This window comes from Argentina silus, assembly GCF_951799395.1.
Source record: "Argentina silus genome assembly, chromosome: 4".
In the NCBI taxonomy this organism is placed as follows: Eukaryota; Metazoa; Chordata; class Actinopteri; order Argentiniformes; family Argentinidae; genus Argentina; species Argentina silus.
In genome coordinates, this window is record NC_139658.1 from 12,780,998 (window position 1) to 12,803,255 (window position 22,258).

The following is a 22,258-nucleotide window of genomic DNA, read 5'->3' on the forward strand; positions in this document are numbered from 1 at the left end:
GAAACTTATGTTAGTTCCTCTTATGTTCTAAGTTTCATTTCTTCAGAAACAGAAACTGATGCCCAGAGGAGATTGGATGTGGTGTTGCTAGGGGAGGACCTAGTGAATACACCATAAATACTGCAGCAAGGACTTCCTGAACTGCACAGAGAACTGTGTGGAGTGCATGAGTTTATTGATGGTCTAACAGAATGTATTTCAAGAGGACAAACAGCACAGGTATTTCATAATCCTCTTGTTTATTATGTTGATATTGAATTACTTACTGACTGATACATCATTATTTGAGTTTGAGACAAACGGACTGCTAACTCAGAATCTGTTCTCTCAGGGTTTTGTTATTATGTGATTATTGACTTTGTACTACAGTGTGGATGTCATACTACATTTAGAGTTAGTCAATATTTGTTTGTGAGTGTGACCTATAGTGTATCAGATATTAGATACTGTTTCACATCATGTGTCACAGGATGATATTTAAAGATACTGTTCACAGATATATCTAGACTGCTTCATCATTCCTGTAATCTACCTACAGCATATGAATGTATGTTATTTTAGGGGCAATCTGGGATTGGTAGATCTATTTATATTTTTAAGTTAATTATATAATCTTGCTTTACTCCATTGTTTGTAAACAATGCAATTGTAAACAAACACTGTATAGCTTCAAAACATGGTTAAAACTATTGTTTGTTGATCTCATGGATGGTCAGTCCTTTCATTTATAGCTCTGTCTATGAATTCAAGGGTAGTTACATTTCTCCAGCCCCATCCCTCAGCAGTTTTCCAGAAAAAGTGACAGGGTGACTGCTTTGTTATTGTTTGAATCTCCTTTAAACATGGGATTAATCAAAGGAGTATTGCTGTTGCCCAATGCACCAGCCAGAGCTAAAAGGATGAGTGAGTAAGTGAATGAGTGAGTGAGTGAGTGAGTGAGTGAGTGAGTGAGTGAAGGGTGGCAGGTAGCCATTTGGATTGTTTACAACTGGTTAGATTTATATCTGCTTCTCTTTTCCCGTTGACCATATCCTGCTTTCCCATGCCCTGGTCATCTGTTTTCTCCAACCTTTGCTCCCTCCTGTAACCTTTATAACATCTCCACTACTCTCCCCTCACAAATCAACCACTGGCCATCCTGGTCTTAATTCTCTCTCTACCTTTCCTTTGTGGAATTAGGAATTTTATTTTCTATAGAAATTTACCATAAGATCGGCCAGCAATCGTTAGGTCGCTGGTTCGAATTCCACTCCAGGAGGGAGCCGGATGTGAGCTGTTGATTAGTGGGTTGCTGGCATCATATCTAAGGTACTGTCCCTTTGAGCAAGGCACTTAAGGCACCCTAACTGCTCCAAGGGTGCTGAATACGGCTGACGCTGTACCCAGAACTCTGTTCTCCCTGGATGCATGTGTGTTGTCTCAGGGGTGTGCAGTGCAGGTGTGTCTTGGCGGGGTGTGTGCAGAAATACCACGCTTGATTGATTGGCAAAAAAAAACATGCTTTGCTTTGGACTATTTATTGTACCGAATTTCTGTGTATCACTTTTCTGTGCTTTATTAACAAATTGTAAACACTGACCAATCTTTACCTCAATAAACTCACAGTTTTGTTGCAATAATAAACTAGAGCGACAGTGTGTGTGAATAGTGACATGACACTCACTTTGTTATCATTTCTAATTTGAGTGGAGAATTGATTATGGGGAAGTCAACTAAAAAATAAATGTCTTATCAACACTAAAATGATTAAGCCATACAGTGTAGCTGTGAATCAGAGCTATAAGGACACTCACCCCTCTTTATGAGCTATAAACAATGATTGTCCTCGTGAAAATCATAAAATCAACGGCACATTGTCCTGCAGTTTGCTTTATAAGCTATGGGTCATCAACAAGGTGCATTTACTATTAAAGGGGCATTCACTATTACAGGGGTATTTTACTCAAAAGCGTACAGTATATACACCAACTAATGTGTATACACCAACCCCTTGAGTTGCAGCCTAGTGTTTGCAGAGGTGGCACCTTTGTGTATCACTCTATTTTCAACCAGTTAGCAAATTAGCCTATCATTATGTAACATTAGGTGACCAGACCCATATTTCCCGGGACTGTCCCATATGTTAGCCCCTTGTCCAAAAAAAAGAAGACAAACATGTCCTGTAATTCAGGCTTTCCATTAATTCACATTCACTGACAATTGACATTGTTATGAAATGTAGAACTTGTGGTTGTGTTCCGATTCTCTACCCTTATCCAGAAGTGGGTCATAGATTTACATTTAATTAACTAGTGTAAGGAATACGGTGGGAACTCTCTCTCTCTTCATAAATACAATGTTTTTAAATGCTTATGTTTCTTAAGTGCATGAGTGCACACTTCTGGTTGATGGGTAGACAACTGGTATGCAACCTGTGTGTTGTAGGCTTATCCAGACACTTTTTTTTCCGTTGTTGAGCTTTCCGGGGCTAGCATTTAGCCATACCAGTGTACATGAATTGTGACTACTTTTTCACAAGAAATTCTACAGCCATCTCATATTTTTGTGGGCTATGCAGGCATGTTGATATGAAAACAATTAGTTATTTCCACTATTAGAAGCATAAATGTATATTTATCAAACTGAGAATACTTCCCATTTTGCCCTCGGTTTGGAAGTAACACAAAGAACAGAACAGCACAAACAAGGTCATTCGGTTGAAGTAGCTAGTCCATTCTATTGAAAGGCATAATGACAGATCATTTTCTATAAAAACAACATGTTTTACATTTTGCGTGGAGGCATTTTGAAAGCCGTTTTCTGTGCTTTTGTTCGCATACAGGTGATCCCATTCATGTACATTAGTATGGCTAAATGCCAGCTTCGGAACCATCCAAAGAAATCTAAAAATGAAAACATGGCAGAAAAAACTCCAAGTAAGTGGAAAATGAGGTCTAACAAAAAACCTGAACTGTCCCTTTAAGCTTCATTATAAGGATAGCTATTAGTTTAACTAAACATTATGTGCTATAACAGATCCTGAAAATCTTACAGATACTGGGAGGAATAGCCTCATCCCTGGTAGAATAACTAACAACACAAAAAGGCATACAGGATATACAGGCTACTAATAGGCTAGCCTGCTATGTATTTTCAACTGAAGGGTGGAGAACCAAACATGTTTGATGGTTTGACAATTTAAGACGTTTCAATAGTTTCACACTACAAGCTATGTTCCCTGGAATTGCCAACCACAGCCACCAGGTCCGTCTCTAGCCTCTGCTACAGACATCTGTGGCTCAGTTGGTAGAGCATGGTGTTAACAATGCTAAGGTTGGGGGTTTGATTCCCGCTGGGTCCATATATACTGAAAAATGTATGCACTCACCGCAGTGTAAGTCGCTTTGGATAAAAGCGTCAGCTAAATGGCATATATTATTATTATATCTGGTGAATGCAGACATTGCCGAATTCTGAGAAACCATCCCGAAACACCTGTCATAAGTGGAATCTAGCTGTCAGACAATGTCTGACCATACCTGCATACTTCTATATCCGTTGGTCTGTAATTTTCCATTGAATTGTGTTCCTGTGTGCAACAGAGTATAAGAAGTTTGTACATATAAGTTGAGTGGAGCATCATAGAACTCTGAGTCCTATATGTATGTGAAGTTCCCAGATTGATCTGTAATAAATTGCTCTTCTGAACCTGGACATCACTTCTTGACCCATTGCTCCTTTCACAACACTCATTTGTCTCATTCAGAAATAGTGTTGATTTATCTCATTAACAGTTCAATTTGATTGGTTAATACGGCATAGAGTGATATGGTGCCTGATTGCGCACACCCATTGAGCCAAAGGTTGTTGTAAGTGTCATAAAAGAGCTTAACTACACCACCTAGGTGAAGATTGGAGCACCATGACTCTTGACTCAAGCTTAATTTAAGAATGACCAGTAGGGAACTGTGACCAAACACAGGGAGGCAGATTCTCAGAAAACAGGAGGAACATTTATTTACAAAAAAAAATTAGGAATGGAAAAAGGTGTAGGCCACCTTCTATATTGCCGATGGTGGAACTTCCACAAAAAAAGAGAAGGTCTTTTGCCAATATAGTGTGGGGGAATATAGGTTACCAGCCCAGATCAATTCCAATCTAGTCTCTTACTCCTCTCCTGCACAGTCTACTCCAGTCCAGATCCACCTCCTCAGAGCCAGGGAGAACTTTTGGGAGATCAATTACTCACATCAATGATTTTATTTAAGAGCAATATCCATCTTTCATAAACAACGCATTGTATCCTTTGTGGCAGGTAAGTGGTTTGATAATAGAGAGTCTTAGATTTCGGGTTAGGGATGTAATTTCCCTGTTATAGGATACCAGCCCAGGTTTTCTCTGGTGATCTGCCAATGACCTTCAAAGCTCTGCCCCTTTTGGTCCTTGTCTCAGTCTGCTACTTGAGCTCTGTCCATTTTGGCGTCCCAAGCCACCCTAACCATCCATTTCTGTAGTCTTGAAATACACATTTCAATCAATTGTTCACCAATGGAAATACACAGGCAATAATCTCTTCATTGTTATCACGTGGGGTGAGGGGTTGCGTTCTCACAATGACTGCGAGTTGCAGTGTACCTCGATCCACTTCCCTTTGCATCTCAGGTTTCAGCTATGCTCCGATTTCAAGGCCTTTCATTCTATGATAGATACATATTGATTGTGTAAATGAATCATGTAAAACAGTTGCAAAATGCACATTCACCTTAAATAAAAAATAAAATAACTATCTGTGTCTTTCAGAGAAAAAAAAAAATCGAATCCAACCATGACGGAGCATCAACCTGATGAATACAACACAGACTTCGATCAGTTACTATCAACACATGATCTGCATCTCGGATGTGACTTATGCGGCAAACAGGAATCGGTGCATGGCTGCACCCGTTCTATCCTCTTGGCCAAGCAGAAAGGAGTCACAACGAAATGGAAGCCTGTATCTCAGCTACCATTGTTTCCCAATCCTGAGAGGTATGCAGTGTGCAGATACTTTAAAGAAGGACAGGGATGTTCCTGCCATGGAGACCGCTGCTCCTTTGCCAGAAGCTCAGAGGAGGCGGCTGTGTGGAACTTTCTGAAGCAAACAGGGCATGATCATGTTGAGCTTATCAACTGGTTAAAAGGAGAGACAGGAGTCCAATCCGAACAGGGAGTCGAGATGAACCACCTCAGCCTCAGCCAGAGGGAGAGAATCCAGCGCCAGTTTCCTGGCCAGTTCATGGAGCTCTGCAAAACATGCTTCCATAGTATTCCTCATCGGATCTCCAGTAAGGGAAACACCGCAACATGCATTTCTAGACACAAGCACCAATGGATACCAACTCTGATTCTTCGTCAGTGTGAAAAGCAAAAGAAGATTTTGTATGTGGAAGTCAGGCTGATGCCTCAAAAGACTGTCCGCTCATGGTTTTACTGTAAGCATGTTGAGGGAGGGAACCAGTGCCAGCATGGTGCTGACCGATGCTGGTTTGCACACAATGAGGTGGAGATGGCCGTGTGGAGAGCTGAGAGCCAGGGGTTTGATCGTTCTAAGCTGCTTCAGGCTGTCCAGAGACAACAGCCCAAAGCGGTAGCTTTGCCATCCCTGAGACAGCAGCACGATTGCAAAGCCTGTAAAGTACAGTTTTTCTCGTGGGGATGTTACATGAACCACTGCAACACGTTAGATCACAGCACACGGGTCAAGGAGTATGACAGTACGCCAACAGAGTGGAAGTATCGAGACCCACCACAAACAAACCAAGCCTACAAACTATGTGAAAGGTACTCTTGTCAGTGTTTATGTACACATAACTTATCAACACAACATATCAGATCACAATGACACCATTTCTATTCCAACAGTCATATTGTCATTTGATTGTCATACAGAAATGATTAACTTACATAATTATTTTGACCATTTCACACAGCAGGAAGATGTATCTCAGCAAACTGAGATAAATTAAATTAATTAAACTTCTCAATATTATGTTATTTGTCCATAGTGCCTCTACATGTGTGCTTGGGACCAGATGCGTAGACGCTCACTCAGAGGAGGAACTGCGAGAGTGGCGGACAAGAGACAAGACTGCTCGAAAGAAAGTTACTGCCGCTGGAGAGCAGGGATTACTTTCATACCAAGACCTTCTACTGAGAGAGTACAGAGATAGCATCAATGAGGCTCTTATTGTAAGTATGGCCTTTTTTGAACATTGAAGTACATTACAGTAACAGGCTTTTATGACAGAAACTGGTCAGTGCATGTAAAATGACTTTACTTTTTTATTTTTGTAGTTGTCTGAGACATTGCCTGGCGTTGATGTCCACTGTAACCAGGACTTGATGATCTCTGGTCAAAAGGAAAATGTGCCACTGACATGGAAGTTTAAAATACAGTCAGAGGTAAGGCTAAAATACCTTAAAGGGTTAATTCACTCTAAAATCAACCACATACCTTCACTCCAGTCAATACGCCAGAGCACTTTTTAAGTCTTTGTCCCATTTATGTTACACAAGAACGTCTGAGGAACCACATGACGACACACAGAGGGGGTGGATGTGTAGCCCAAAGGCATATTTAATAATAACAAAATAGGGAGAGGGGTAGGGAAGAGAAGGATAATCGAAGGAGGTCGTCGGGGTCCGGTCCAGAGTTCGGTAACCGGGAATCCAGTAGCAGAGAGGGGTAGGGGTAGGGTCGACGTACAGGGTAGGGGGTAGGACCGTGGAACGGATAAACAAGGGAGTCCAAGGGAGACAAGGGTTCTGGAGGGGCACAGGAGAACAAGGTGAGTCACAAGGTAAAACAAACACTAGTAACACGTAGGAATATTCTATAGGGCTGAAGCGTCTGCGGGTCACATGGGCAGGTTACCATAGACACAGTACATTCTGGCACTGTGGTGGAGTTCAGGCAGGGTTTTTGTAGGGCGTTGATTGGGGATGGGTTGCAGGTGCGTTGATTGGGGATTGGGTCCAGGTGTGCTGTCGACTGGGAGGAGGATGCTCCAGTGATGACCGCCGTGGTCTCGAGGTGGTGCCAGAGGGTTGGTTAAGGGGAGGGACCATAACAAGTTATTTCGTACTTCAGAGTTTTCCAATACAATAGAAGTGGATGGGGTCCACCTCCTGGCCAGAAAGTGGACACCATCCACTTCCATGATATTGGAAAATGTGGAAGTGCATGATGGAGAGGCAGGTTCTGGATCTGTAAGTTGAATCCCTCTGAAATAATATAGTGTCATGTCTTATTACAGAGAGCCCTTGTGGAGGTTGCCTTGTTGAAACAGGAACCTGGAGCCTCTTTCTCCCTGGGTGAAAACAGTCCTGAACCTTGCACCTACTCTACAGGTGAACAGTTCGAAAACACAGACATGACCTATGACATCACAGTCTCATTCAAGTCCATCAATCCAGGCCTCTACGAACAATGGTTGGTGTTTGACTTTGACATGAGGCCAGTGCTCCTACAGAAACTCAAGGTTAAAGTAGGAAACCAGTCAGACCTTCAGCGAGTAGAGCCACCAGAGAGCAACAGACATCCCTCTCAGAATCTGGAACGTTGGCATCGTGGGAACAGGGTCATCATCCCATGTTTAGACGAAACAGAAGCACATGAAGACCTACTAAAGGAGTACAAGCCTCCTCAGATTAGCTTGCAGTATAAACCACTTGATGACAGCAATGCACCCATGAATCATCAGAACTACAAGGAGAGAATGCACAGTTTCCTCTACAGAGAGGAGATGGCAGAAGATCAGGTGATTTCAAGGTAATTAAAGTAACTAACATTTTTTATATTACAGCGGAGCGTGGGTCCAGACCAGGGTGCTATTTTTATGTGTGCTGGTGCACTCCTCCCAAATGCATTTAATATGCCCTGTACCCCCAGTGGCGTCGTTTCAGCTAAACCTATGGCAGAATCATTGTTGCAAACATTAATAATCATAATTTGAAGGAGGGTCTGGGTGTCCTCTCCTAGAGGGGAGCTGCAGCACCTCCAGCAACACTGCTTCCTGCAAAGATGAGAATGGTGACATCATATTCTGGATGTGCACTGTTTGTTTTCTTATCACCTTACAATATGGCTGTTACTTTCTGGTTAATGACTGATTATGAGTGAAAGGTTCTTATGTCTTTTAGCGATTACCATACATTTCGCATTCACCTCTCTTACTTCAGGACAGCATATTTTAGATTTTAGAATAACCACAGAGGAACTGAATTGACACAATAATCGCTGGGAGCTACCCAAATGAGCCTTAATCTGGCTGTGTTGTGGTTTTAATCATGACCGAACTATGACCTGCGTCTTCTGTGGAAGTCAAACAACAAAATGACAACTAAAATATGACGACTTTCACATATGTTTTAAGGTGGTTGTGAAGAATATGTCTTAACCTGGTTGTAATTTGGTAAACTGATTTGGCAACTAGATAATAACCATAAAAATTAGGGCTGTCAAATGATTAAAAATATTGAGTTGATCACATGGTTGGCTGTGATTAATCACAAATGAACCGCAATTTGGTTTTGGTCAAATGTAGCCCTAATTAAAGATGTTTTAATTGTTTTTATTAGCACCTTCTCAGCCAATAATAATTCAGCCAGGTGTGATAAAAGTTAAATGACATAAAAACATTTAAAATCTTCTCACTTGTATCTACTCCCCCATATCCATGTTATTCAACATGACAAGCTACTGTATACAATGGGGATGGGATGCATCAATCTTCTCAGCTGAGAGCTACAACAACAACAAATTCAAAGGGAATAAATAAGTCCCCCATATTTCTGATTGAATTACTGTCAAATATAGAACTATGCCTATATCAAATGTCCTTGTCCATTGTTGCATGTCATAAAGAAAATCCATGTGCATTCAACGAAAGCAAAACTATGGTACATTGCAAGGGTCAAACTGAGGAAACTGCATTAATGCCAGAAATAAACGGCCCTTGTCAAATTGTGCATCCTGGGAGATTATCCCGGATGGTATTTTAAATCTGTATTAATCAGAAGGACCAACAACCTGAGTTTCTCCATTTTCTTATGAATTTCAGACTCAATGTTCAAGGGATCATCACCTTGTCTGCCACCCTGTATGACCCTCAGTTTGGGATGAAGATTGCTCCTCAGGGAGAACTGTTTGGTGCTGTCTCGGTCCCTTTCACTCTTACCCCAGACACCCCAGAGGGCTTGGTACTTAGAAGAGGTGTTCAGTCAGCTCTCATAGCACCGGTATCCCAAGCTAATCAAAGTCGCAAGGTCTATGAAGCCATTATCCTTCGAGACACCACAAGTGAAAATAAAATGCACTTGCAGCTCTCTAAAAGATGCTGCTCTGATCTTAAGCTCCAAAACAATGAAACATGTGAAATGGAAGTTCAGTTCCAGCTGAACCGTCTCAAGTTCTGTGAGATGCACAAAGCTGTAGATCTCCTTCCAAACACAGAGAGAGTGCTACCGAAATTTGGAAACTGTAGTGTCCCTCTGAATGAAATTCAGTATCCCAAACTGAATGCAAAGCAGCAGGCAGCCATTGATTTTATCATAGGGGACACGGATGGTAAAGAGAGTGTAGCACCCCTCCTTATATATGGACCATTTGGAACTGGGAAAACCTTCACTCTAGCGACAGCAGCCAAAGAGTTGGTACAGCAGCCTCACACCAGAGTTCTGATTTGCACCCTTACAAACAGGTAAATTACCTATAAACATCTTCAACCCCATCTGGATAACTTGAATTTTTAATTCAGATTTGATATTTCTGGTACTTCTATTTGTTATGACACAAAACTTGTGTATTATAAACACTGTAATTAATAGACCGGTTCCATGTATGGTTGTTATGGTTGTTAACAATTAAATGGTTTTACTGCTAAAAAGCAAGCAAGGCTAAACTCTCTAACTCTCTCCTTTGTCAGTTCTGCAGATTTGTATGTCAAAGATCACTTCCATCCATACATCAGCTCTGGACACCATGAGATGAAACCACTCAGGATAAAGGCAAATAAACAAGGGGTTCCTATCAGTGCCACAGATAACATCACACAAAGTTACTGCCTTCTATCCCAAGATGGCCAGTTTTTCCTCCCTCCTACAAAGTCTGCCTTAGATTGCCACAGAATAGTCATAACAACCACTGCAATGGCAAGGGACTTCCATGACCTGAAGCTCCCTGATGGCTACTTCACCCACATCCTGATTGATGAAGCCTCACAGATGCTGGAATGTGAGGCACTGATGCCCCTTGGTCTGGCAGGGCGAGACACCCGAGTGGTTTTAGCTGGAGATCATATGCAGATGTCTCCAAAGCTCTTTTCAGTGGAAGATGACCAACGCTCCAATCACACTCTACTGAACCGCCTCTTCATCTACTATCAAGGCCAAAAGGATAGTGCTGCACTGAAGAGCAGAATCATTTTCAACGAGAACTATCGCTCCACCAAAGAGATAGTGGAATTTGTGTCCAAAACCTTTTATGTTGGCAAGTGTGATGCCATTAAGGCTGTTGGAAATGTTCCAGCTCATCCTAAAGACCATCCGCTCAGGTTCCACCATGTCAGAGGAGAATGCCACCTGGACCCCTTATCTATGTCATGGTTTAATCTTGAGGAGGTTGCAAGCGTGGTTGAAATAGTGCAAAATCTTCTCAGAGACTGGCCACTCACATGGGGAAGTCAAGATCAAAGCTCTATTTGTGTTCTATCTGAAGGATGCCAGGTAAAATGGCTATTTGTCATCTGAACGTATTGGCAAACACTAATTATCAATTATATGAATGGAATATCAGTGTTTAGGAATTTTCATCAATCATTTCTTGAGATAAAACTTTTATGTAGGGGTGAAATGGCTACACTTTTAAATAGTATTTTTTAAGTTTTATGATATTATTGCTATGCTTCTCCATACATAGGTTTCACTGATCAGGAAAAAGCTTCGAATGACACATCTTGGCCATGTGACTGTGGAAAATATAGCCAATGTTCAAGGTATTTATAAAGAAGACCTAATGTATTTGATGCCATTTCTTTATTCTCTAAACATTGTATTGCTGTCAAAATAACAAGTAGTTTAACATAAAACATTGACACCTGTTCTGGTTTCTTGACAGGCAAGCAGTTCAGGGTAATAGTAATGACAGCTCTTCAGACCCGTGACAGCCTCCTCCCATCTGACTCAACTTGTCTGGAAGTCTTCAATGATGCGCGTGTGCTGAACACAGCCATGACCAGGGCTCAATCCCAGGTTGTTGTCATTGGAGATGCTGCTGCTCTCTGCTACTTTGGGAAAAGCTCAAAAATCTGGAAGACCTACGTCGAGCATTGCATCAGCAAACAAAGTACACATCCACAAACCCTTACTGAAGACATCTTGAAACAAGAAGTGAGAGAGATTTCAAGATTCATTAAAGATGATACAGAGGACAACAGTGATAGTGAATCATCCACATCTGAAATACCTGACATAGAAGACCCGATACTGAAGGAACTTCTTGATGAGAGTAAAAATGTACAAGTGAATGTAACATCTGAGGGTCTGTTAGATATCGTCTGGGGGGAGCACATTGTCAACAAATTCGATGGACATGAAACGGAAACAAGCCAAGATAGATCTCCTACGTGTCTAAACACACCGATACAGAGAGGTCTAAATAATGACAAACACTGCACCTTGATTATGGAGACATTTTACTCAGGTTACGCCATACCTCTTGATGAGCCTTCCCTCCGCATCAATATCAAAGGTAGAAAGAACATTGGTTGTTCTTTCCCTGGAGATCAGGTTGTTGTGCAGATATTGAAGAATGATTGCCATCCTCCACATGGGAAAGTGCAAAGCGTGCTCAACAGTGAAAGTAACTCCAAGGTGTTCATCTGTACCCATGATCAGCATGATACCCAGGTAATGACACCTATCAACAACTGCATCTCCAAAATTTACACACCATTTTGGAAGGATAAGCCAGGCTACATTGCAGTGCGAAAACTGGAGAATGAGCATTTAAGAGTTGAGAGGTTTGTGAAGATAAATGAGGAATCCAAAAGAAACAATCTCTTTGTTGTCAAAGTCTTGAAGTGGCGAGAGAAATTTCTATACCCCTTAGGAGTTGTAGTAAAAGTACTCCCCAAAGTAACATCTCTAAATGCTGGACTGGAAGTATTGGACATAGAATATCAATTGGCAAGGGAACTCCCACCATCTGTTGAAAAACACCTTGAAATTATCAAGGATCTGAATGCAGATGTGAAAAGTCGGAGGGATTATCGAGGATTTACTACCTTTACGATTGACCCTGTACATTCAAAGGATCTTGATGATGCAATCAGTGTGAGAGATTTAGATCAGGACTATGAAATTGGAGTTCATATTGCTGATGTTGCAAGTTTTGTGACCAAGGGCAGTCCACTAGACACATATGCACAGCAGATTGGAACGTCATTTTACCCCCCTGGAAGAGAGCCTGTTTATATGTTCCCAGATAGTCTGAGCACCAACAATTTCAGTCTACTCCCTGGATGTGAACGAAACACCATATCTTTGACATTGCAAATTGACAAGGAAACTGACTGCATCAAGGCAAGTACATTTGGCCTCTCTGTAATATGCTCAGACAGAAAGTTGTCATATGAGGAGGCTGAAAACATCATCCAAAACTCCACTGATAACAACCAAAGTTATGACACTTTGGAAGGCTGCCTCGCCATAGCATGCCACTTCTCTGAGATACACAGGAAGTACAGGAAACAGGAAGACTGGTGCTACAAGTCTCCTGATGAAGATGTGGTCATTGGCAGAAGACGGTCTCATAAGATGGTAGAGGAGCTCATGGTTATGTTCAACCATGCTGTCACTAACCGGTTGCTGAATGATACAAAGACGGTGAACTGCACCCCAGTTAGATGCCAAGACCAGCCAAACACTGAGAAGCTTTGCCAACTGAAAGAAAAATTCAGCTTGTTGATTCCCTTGTCCATTCATTTGACACACTGTACAGATCAGAATAGCAATGCTGAAGATAAGAAGAGGGATAAGGTTTCTAAGCTTTACCAGGGTTCCTCTAACCAGATGCTTCCAATTGGAACAGAGAATGAAATCCATCAGGGGCTAGTATCCCAGCCCCCAGAGACATTTTCAGTTTTAACTCCCATCATGAGGTGCCTGGAGTCTGCACATAAAAACAAGGATATCCACAGAATTGTGGACCTTATAACAACTGATGATATTCATCCCCAACTTCAGCCTTTAGTCATTGAATCAAGGAAGACCATGCATAAATCACAGATTCTGCGCTCTAATTCAGCTCACCTGTCTAGGGTTGGGCACTACGACCTTCAGCTTGACAGCTACACTTGGGCTTCCTCACCCATTCGGCGATATGTGGATGTTATTGTACAGAGGGTCCTGCACTCAGTTCTTAAAAATAATGAAGTCGGGTACACTTCTCTTGAGATTGACAGGTCCTGTCTGAGCTTTTCTCAAAAATCTGACAGGCAATCAATGTATGATAGGAAAGCCCACGGTTTGAGTCTTGCATCGCAGCTGAACAATGAAAGTGCAAGAAAGGTAGCCTTTGTCATTGACACCTCCCCAAATGGAAGAGGTTTAATGGTATCTTTTCCATTGAATCGAAGATCCATACCAGAAGTGCAGCCTATGTTGTACAGGGACATGCAGTTAACAGACCTACCAGAGTGGAATGACCATGACAACTGTGTGGTTCTGAAATGGATGAGAAGAGTATACTCCTTCACAAATGAGCACATCCTTATTGAACTGCAGCAACAGGACCCTGATCCATTAGTGACATCGGTGCCTACTGACTTGTGGAAAGGTATGCTGTCAGCTCTCAAGGAAGAAAACTGGGACAGCATGCTTCAATCCCTACAGACCATCAGCACAAGTGCAAACCAACAGGAAAGATCAGACCAATGTCTGCTTGAAGATACATCAAAGATGGCAAGGACCAATCCCAATCCATATCACTATACTGAATTGACCTTGAGGGTAAATCCTGGCAAGACAGTGGAGGTACAACTGGGCACAGACACAATGCGGGGACTGTTAGTGCCTGTAGTTCAGATGCTGATTGTAAGTGCCAAGTTTGAGATTTGCTTGGAGCACTCCAAAAACTCAACTCAGTGTTTCTCCAAATATGCACTTCAAGCATCAAAGCAAACATATTCCACTTATATGGAATATCAGAAGATATGGAAACCATTGTGTGAGATGGAATCAGCCGCCAATGCTGTTGCAGAAAATGATAGCATTGTCATTGAAGATGTGCACTTGGCATGGAGACAGACAGATAAAGACAGACAACTCTCTGGATTCTTCCAGTTGCCACTTGAGAAGATAAAGCAGTGGGCCATCGAGTGTAATCTTAAACACACATTGTTGTGCATTCGCATGAGGAATCAAAACCAATGTGTCAGGGCAGATTTGCCAAACTTTGACACTGCTGTGAACGATCAACATCTCATTGACATCCAATCTCCTATTTGGGTTGCTCGTGGAATAACTACTACAGTCACTAGTGAGGAAGAAGCTAAGGAGCTCTCCTACATTCAGATTGACTTCCGGATTAACCACATGTCTATGGCCGAGATTCCAGAAAGGGTCTATAGGACGGATACAAGATACACAGTGGAACTGATCCCAAAACTGCTACCTGATGTGTAGGTTTTTTGGTGTTTTCTTTATTTCTTTACACAAGTTAGTAGGCACCACATGTTTGAAGTTGTAATCAAGAAAAGAAGATAATATGTGCAATAAAATGAATGTTTCTGTATAATTTGCAGACGTAAAGAGGATGCCATCAACAACCTAACCCAGGCTAATCAACTTGTGAAGGACATTGCTCTTGGCAAGAAGACAAAAGGTAGAAACACCTAGCACGCGGGCGCTTAGTGGCGAAGCACACTAATGCGCTTACCACGTAATCGCAAGTTTCCTGGTTCGATTTCGACCCTCGACCTATCTTGTATGTCATTCCTCCTCTCTCTCCCATCCTTCTTGTCAATCTCTACTGTCTCTATCCCAATGAAGCAGAAATGCCCTAAAAACATTAAAAAAATAAAATAAAAAAAAAACACTTTGCACAATGAAACAATAGATGACTGAAGCCACCGTATATTATCATTTTGTATGGTTTTTAATAGGCAGCAATTAAGCTCTGCATGGTTGTGAGGATGTTATCACAATAAATGGTCCTTTACATTGTTTGTGGTTTTGTTTCACATAGAACCTGTAACTAAAGGACTGAAGCGTGTCAGATTTGAGATTAAAGATCTCAGTTCCTCAGTCCAGTTTCCAGATCTGAACAACAGCCAAGTCAATGCCATAAGAGAGGCACTCGAAAATCGATTCACTCTCATTCAGGGACCTCCAGGTAGGCACATTGTCCATATAATGTTGCAATATGATGTTGTTATACTCTGTCGTTATTTAGTTTGGTCTGTTTTTCTTTTACATTTTCTGTTGCTAGGTTTATTGGATAATACTTTACATTAAAGTATCAAATTTAGAGGGATTGTGAAGAGTATAGAAATTCTTTATGGACAGTTTATAGGTAGTTATAAGCTGTTAAAAGTGTTTAAAGTGTCATTACCTTGGTTCAGGGGTACCAAAACCTGGCCTGCTCTAATGTCCACTAAATCTATTTCAAATGCATGTACATCTCTTTAAATGAATTAACAATTATAGAAATATGATCTCAAATAATATCTTGCAGGGACTGGGAAAACAGTGGTTGGAGTTCACATAGTTTACTGGTTCTTCATGCAAAACCAAAATGTCCAAACCACCCAAAGGCCTACAGCTGTTGATGGCTCTCCAAAGAAGAGGTGCATTCTGTATTGCGGCCCCTCCAATAAATCTGTGGATGTTGTAGCTGGTATGTGCCTTTCCCTTGTATGATGTGATGGTATTATCTTGATGAGAAATTGTTTGAGAGTAGTTTTTTATGGAATAGTTGGCTTTCAATAACATTGTGCACCTGAAATGATGTTAATAGGCCTATCCAGTGTTGATGTTTGTATCTGTAGGGCTGGAATACACAAGTAGTGTGTGATATAGCTCAAAGTAATAACAGAATAAAAGTGGGGTCCTATCAAAGATCTATGGACTTCAATTGCTCTACATACAAAGATCTGTGCATCAGTACCTTGGTGTCTCAGTGAGTCGGATAATCACACATGGCATGTCACATAAACCTGTCTCTCTGTTTATGCCAAAGGTCAACTTCTGAAACTGAAGGAGGTACTGAAGCCACTCCGTGTTTACAGTGATCAGATGGAGATGTTGGAGTTTCCATATCCAGGCAGTAACATGAAGCTGTCACGGAGAACTGTCAGGGAGGAGAAACCCAACAGAGAGCTCAGGTACCATTTTTCCAGAGTAAATGTATAGTGAAATGACATCACTTTGAGTGTCAGAACATCCATTTTGGCATTGAGATTGCATCCGTTTTGCAGTTTGCAATACCCACTGTTAACATTTGTATATTTTGGTAATCTCATAACGTGTCTTTACTTCATAGCATGACTTTCATTACCATTAAAACATTTTAATTTGAGGAGGTTTTTTAATTTGATTTCAGGTCCATCACCTTGCATCATCTTATGCGGATGCAGGAGAACCCATTCTCTTGTCAAATACTTTCCTTTGATGCAAGAATTCGAATGGGAGAAAACCTCACAGATGAGGAGATTACAAGGTATTTTCAACTAAATGAATTCAATTTAATTAATATCATGTATAATTCCGAGATATACAGCACATTAGGATTTTATTATTAATTTAATTTTGTGCTTTGCCCTAAAAGTATTTTCCCTCTATTATTAGCTACAAAGGCCTCCTATACAAAGCCCGGCAGCATGAGTTGATGAGGCATGATGTCATTCTTTGTACTTGCACTGCGGCATCAAATCCAAACTTCTCTAAGCTGGACTTGCAACAGATCATCATTGACGAGTGTGCCATGGCAACTGAGCCTGAAGCCTTCATTCCTCTTGTGACCCATAAGCCTGAACAGGTAATTGACAGTGGATTAATTCATAGACATTAACTAGGATAATAAATTGATAATTGTAAAATCATATGTTAATTCCAGTTTCTGTGTTGTGGTGTATTGTATACTGCAGATAATAAATTCACACTAAATCAGGTTTTATAAACTACCAACCAAATCTCCTTCAGAAATGTATTTCACCTTGATTGATTTATATTGTTATAATTTACTGTAAAGAAACGTTGTATAACTATATACTCATTAGAGTGCTCTATGTAATTACTATTGTAAGTATAGTGTAATACATATTGTGCAAGTTGATCACTACTACATTGTACAGAAATAACACTAGCCCTAACCCGAACCCTAACCCTAACCCTAACTCTAACCATAACCCTGTGTTAGCGTAAGTGCACTATAATATTATATAATATTATATAATAAGTAATACAAATACTTATTACATTCTACTTAGAATTGTTTTAACACAGTAATGAGAGCACTGTGGTGTGAAGTGTGATTTAAATTACAAGAAGCAATACATAAAGAGCATTATCACTAGTCAAAAAATAGCATTTTCTGATATTTTTACTGATGATATCCGCCTTCCAGATTGTTTTGCTGGGGGATCACAAGCAATTACAGCCAATTATCCATTGTGATCTGGTGTCAAGATTGGGTATGAGGAAATCTCTCTTTGAACGTTACATGGAGAAGGCCATGATGCTTGATACGCAGTACAGAATGGTATGTGGATGTCCAATTGTAAAGATATGATATGATACGACACTTGCATAATGTCTGTTTGGAAACCTGTGCTGGATGATATTTGTGTTACTCTTGTCACATCAGAGATGTTTGTGTATTTTCCTATAACTCTTAAAACTGCAATATGTTTGATTCCTCTTCTCAGCATGAGCGCATATGTGAGTTCCCCTCTAAGGAGTTCTACAAGGGCATTCTCAGGTCAGGAGCACAGCGGAAAGCAAGCGTCATGCTCTCTCAGACTCACTATCCGACCCCTATCCTCTTTGGGCATGTTGAAGGTAAAGAGATCAATCTGGTGGTCTCCACAGAGCAGGGGAATGAAAACTCCAAGGCCAACATGGAGGAGGCTGAGCAAGCGGTGAGATAAAACCACAGAGACTGTTGTGCAACGTCACAAATCTCAATGAATGTCCATTCCATGTTGACAGTGAGGCTAAAACCTTTTGTTGTTAGGTTCGCATTGCTTCGCTGTTGATCAAGCATGCTGGGGTCAAAGGGAAAGATGTCGTCATTTTGACGCCATACAACGCCCAGGTGTCGAAGATCAACAATGTCCTGTTAAAGCAGTGTATTGGGAATGTCAGTGTGACCACCATCACAAAAAGTCAAGGTAAAGCTGTTTTATCTAGAAAGCACAAATATTATATTTTATATGTCAAGACATTTATATTTTCAGCAGACTCTGTTACAATGTTATCGCTCAGAACATTGCCACAATGCGGGTTTGATTTAATTCCACCCCTAAGAGGAGAGATAGAAGGAAAACTGGACATGAAGCATTTATACTCTTTTCATCTGTAGGGAGTGAATGGCGTTATGTGATCCTGTCCACTGTGCGCTCATGTCCTGAGTCAGACATCGACACAGCGCCAACCAAAGCATGGCTCATCAAGAAACTTGGTTTTATCATAGATCCCAACCAACTCAATGTGGGCATCACCCGAGCTCAGGAAGGGCTCTGCATCATTGGTGAGATAATGATATGTAATATCACACAACTTAAAGGGATAGTTCACCCAAATTATGAAAATGACATAACTTACCTAGAAAATGTTAATATTAGCAGACTTTGGCAGTGGCTACACATAAACAAACCCAGAGAGTGGATTGAACTCTGATCTTGTACACAGGCCTCTGACAAGCTAAGGAATTTTGTAATTTGGATGAACTATCCTTGGCTCTAGATCTTTAGTCACAATATAGACTAAAATCTGGCAGAACTCAACACCATACAGATCAGATTGATAATTTATCAGTCATCATTCATTCATTATTCATCAAAGTGCATGCATGAAGTTTTGCCTACACACAGTGTAATGGTGTTTTGTCCTGAGGAGTAAATTAATCTGTTGTTTATAAATTTCTTGCACACCTGGGATTGAACGTACTGAGGATTAGGACAAACCAGTTTACTTTTCCAAGGAAATTAAACTTTGAAAATCCTCTTTGTGACACCCTAATCTCTTTACTGTCAGTTTTGTGTATGAGTTATATTTCGGTTGATTATAGTGACCCGCTCTCTGTGTTCCTTTTATAGGAAACCGAGAGTTACTGAAGTGCAGCTCACTGTGGAGACGTTTACTGAGTCACTATGAGGAACATGGCTGTGTGGTCGATCCTGCTAAGAACATTCAAGTTCAAAACCCACAAGTCAAACACAAATCACGGACTAGGCGAGCCTCAAAGGTTCAAAACGGGAAGTGAAGATGTATGAGGTGATATGCCTGAGATTATTGCCCTGGCTCCTTTGTCCACAGACGGAGTGATGTCCTGAGTAGCATCTCGCTCAGGGACCAGATCAGTGTGTTTGCCATAGATCCTGAATGTGCAGCCTGATTTCTCTGTGACCAATCCTTTCTTGTTATAGTTTTTACCAGAAATGGAATTGATATATTTGGTTTTATAATGAGCCCATCCTCTGATTTCTGCCTCCACCAGCCACCCCTGGTCAATTTCAAGGTATAGTTGTTGAACAAAGCCTATGGAAATCTCAATTCCAACTAATTTTCTAAAATGTTTAGCTACTGAATGTGTCGGGTGAGCCTATTCTAGGAGATATTATTCATAATCAGTTAGCAATGTTATTCAGTTCAGAGAATTGTGTTTTTTATGTATGTATGTGATTATTACCTGTACTGACATTGCCCCTTCTAATTAGCCCTCTGGGAAAGTTGTATGAATTGAATTAAATTTAGTTCAATCAGCTCAATCTGATCAGAAATCAGTCACATCTGTAAAAACATGAAATTTGTCACCTCAGTGTAGAAAACAGACATTAAACCATGCAAGTAAATAGAATAATATAGTCAAAGTGAAGAAAAACAGTTTTTGTGCCAATGTTATCATGAATGTCTTTGGGGCTTGTATTATTGAAGCTTCACAATGTTACAGTCTGAACACTGTTTGAAATCTAATATGCAATAATATGCATTGACTGCAATAATATGCATCTACTCCACACTTACTCTTAACTGATACATGTAGTGTTTACTTCCTCTGACAGATATATCATATATCAATTATGTCTTATTATTGATGTCATACCAGTTGATTGATGGGAAGGTTTAGAATGGGCTTCTTTGCACAGGCGGAACACTGGGTAGAGCAGTCTCCTTGTTGAGTTGAGAGTGGCAATCCCAGGGAAAGTAGGATCACGGTCAGGCAGTAAAACGCCATTGCTTGTTTTATTTCACTTGGAAAAGCTGAGATGGAAATAATCAAACTGAAATTACACCAATTCTTAAATCCTTCTATTGGTGCCCCGTATGTCAGAGAATTGATTTCAAAATACTGCTGCTCACCTATAAATCAGTACATGGCTTAGGGCCAAAGTATATCACTGAAATGCTTCTGCTACACAAGCCTCCTAGACCAAAAAGATCATCTGAGACCAATGTTAATGGTTCCCAGAGTAAATACAAAACATGGGAAAGCAGGATTTAGTTACTATGCAACAAATAGCTGGAATAAACTTCCTGAAGACTTAAGACTTGCCCCAAATCTGACCACTTTTAAATCAAGGCTAAAAACGTTAATGTTCAGCTTTAGCTTTCTGCTAAATCTTAACTACATTGCACTTTTAACTTTTGCACTTTTTTACTATAATGCATTTTAACTTTTGCACTTTTATATCTTTATTCTTTGCTTATTTCATTTTATTACTTCATTTTATTGTATGACATGTTTTTATGTGAAGCACTTTGAGTCTGCCTTGTGTATGAAATGTGCTATATAAATAAAGTTGCCTTGCCTTGCCTACATTTTTAGCTGCAATGCATTTATTCTGACAGGTATTTTCCGTTGAAATTGTGTAGGAGTCTATAATGGTCTCTTTCTCTTTCTTGAAAGCAGCTTCACCTTAGCTTAGTTTTATTGACTAACACTTTCTGTTAGACATGGATTTGGATCAGCTTGAAAGTGCAATTTTTCCAACTGAGGTGAATTATGCTCCTTAAACTCTCATGGAATACCCTTTGACTGTGGTCCATGAACTGTAGAGAGAATAATGTAAGTAACAGCACCTGTGTGTAAGTCGCTGTAATAATAAAATGTTCCCAGCATCAAGAGCTAGGGTAGGGTAGGACATAGGCTGCCAATAGCACAATTTTCAAGGCAAGCAGATTGATTCCTTGGGTAGAAAAGCAAGCCTTTTGCACTTGTGCTGGAAGGAATTGGGCTTATTTAGGTACATCCGAGTAATTGTATACAACCTACTCATCCCTTATATTTTTGTTATACTGTTGCCTCTCTGAATCATCGATTTGGTCATTTTAGGACATCATTACTGCGGTTGTCAAATGAAATGTGGGCTTAGAATCATCCTCATTTCCCCTCACATGTCATGAATGCATACCAGTTATTCATTCATCATTCATTCATCATTCATTGACAGGGGTTTCACCAATAACTAAATGTTTCACTCTTGTAAGGAAGGAAGTAGTGTGTGTAGCTGTTGGCATTCCTATATGCATGCTTTGTTGGCCTCTGTCAATCATTTAATTCTTATTTTGATTTTATAAAAAGTTGAATACATTTTATAAAAAGATACCAACAAAAATGAATATTATAAAAAGATAGATATTAATTCAGTGAAAACATGCCTGAAGATGCAGTTTATTTGATGCACACATGGGGGCATCAGGGCCCAATAAGTATCCCTGCCATTGGTGAGAAGAACCAAACCTCTCAGCGAATATGTTTCAAACCCAAGACTTATAGTATAGTGCATTCAAGTTATTAATGAAATTTCATAAGATTATATTTGAATCAAGACTCCCACCACTAAATGCAGTAATACACATAATACATGTGTAAAGTAGCCTACATATCTGTGTCCAGTGGAACATAATGGATGCATTCTGAGACCATTTGCAAACACCAAGGTCCAAAATTAATGGATTCTCCAATGACATGTGCTATTGTAGCAGATGTGAATCATCTACACTTGTAACTTCTTAT

At 40.4% G+C, this 22,258-nt stretch overlaps 1 protein-coding gene across 1 annotated transcript; it reads left to right on the forward strand.

Annotated features, from left to right (window-relative positions):
* The first annotated feature begins 157 nt into the window (after positions 1-157).
* On the forward strand, positions 158-21,050 carry helz2a (helicase with zinc finger 2a). Its single transcript, XM_083669186.1, has 20 exons — positions 158-219; positions 4,780-5,811; positions 6,024-6,207; positions 6,313-6,420; positions 7,275-7,789; positions 9,081-9,719; positions 9,945-10,743; positions 10,937-11,012; positions 11,135-14,699; positions 14,823-14,902; positions 15,266-15,412; positions 15,755-15,916; positions 16,259-16,403; positions 16,622-16,738; positions 16,867-17,056; positions 17,645-17,779; positions 17,946-18,158; positions 18,254-18,410; positions 18,602-18,769; positions 19,338-21,050. The coding sequence occupies exons 2-20, from the start codon at positions 4,805-4,807 to the stop codon at positions 19,502-19,504; spliced, it is 8,574 nt and encodes a 2,857-aa protein (XP_083525312.1). The 5' UTR covers positions 158-219; positions 4,780-4,804; the 3' UTR covers positions 19,505-21,050.
* Positions 21,051-22,258: the final 1,208 nt, after the last annotated feature.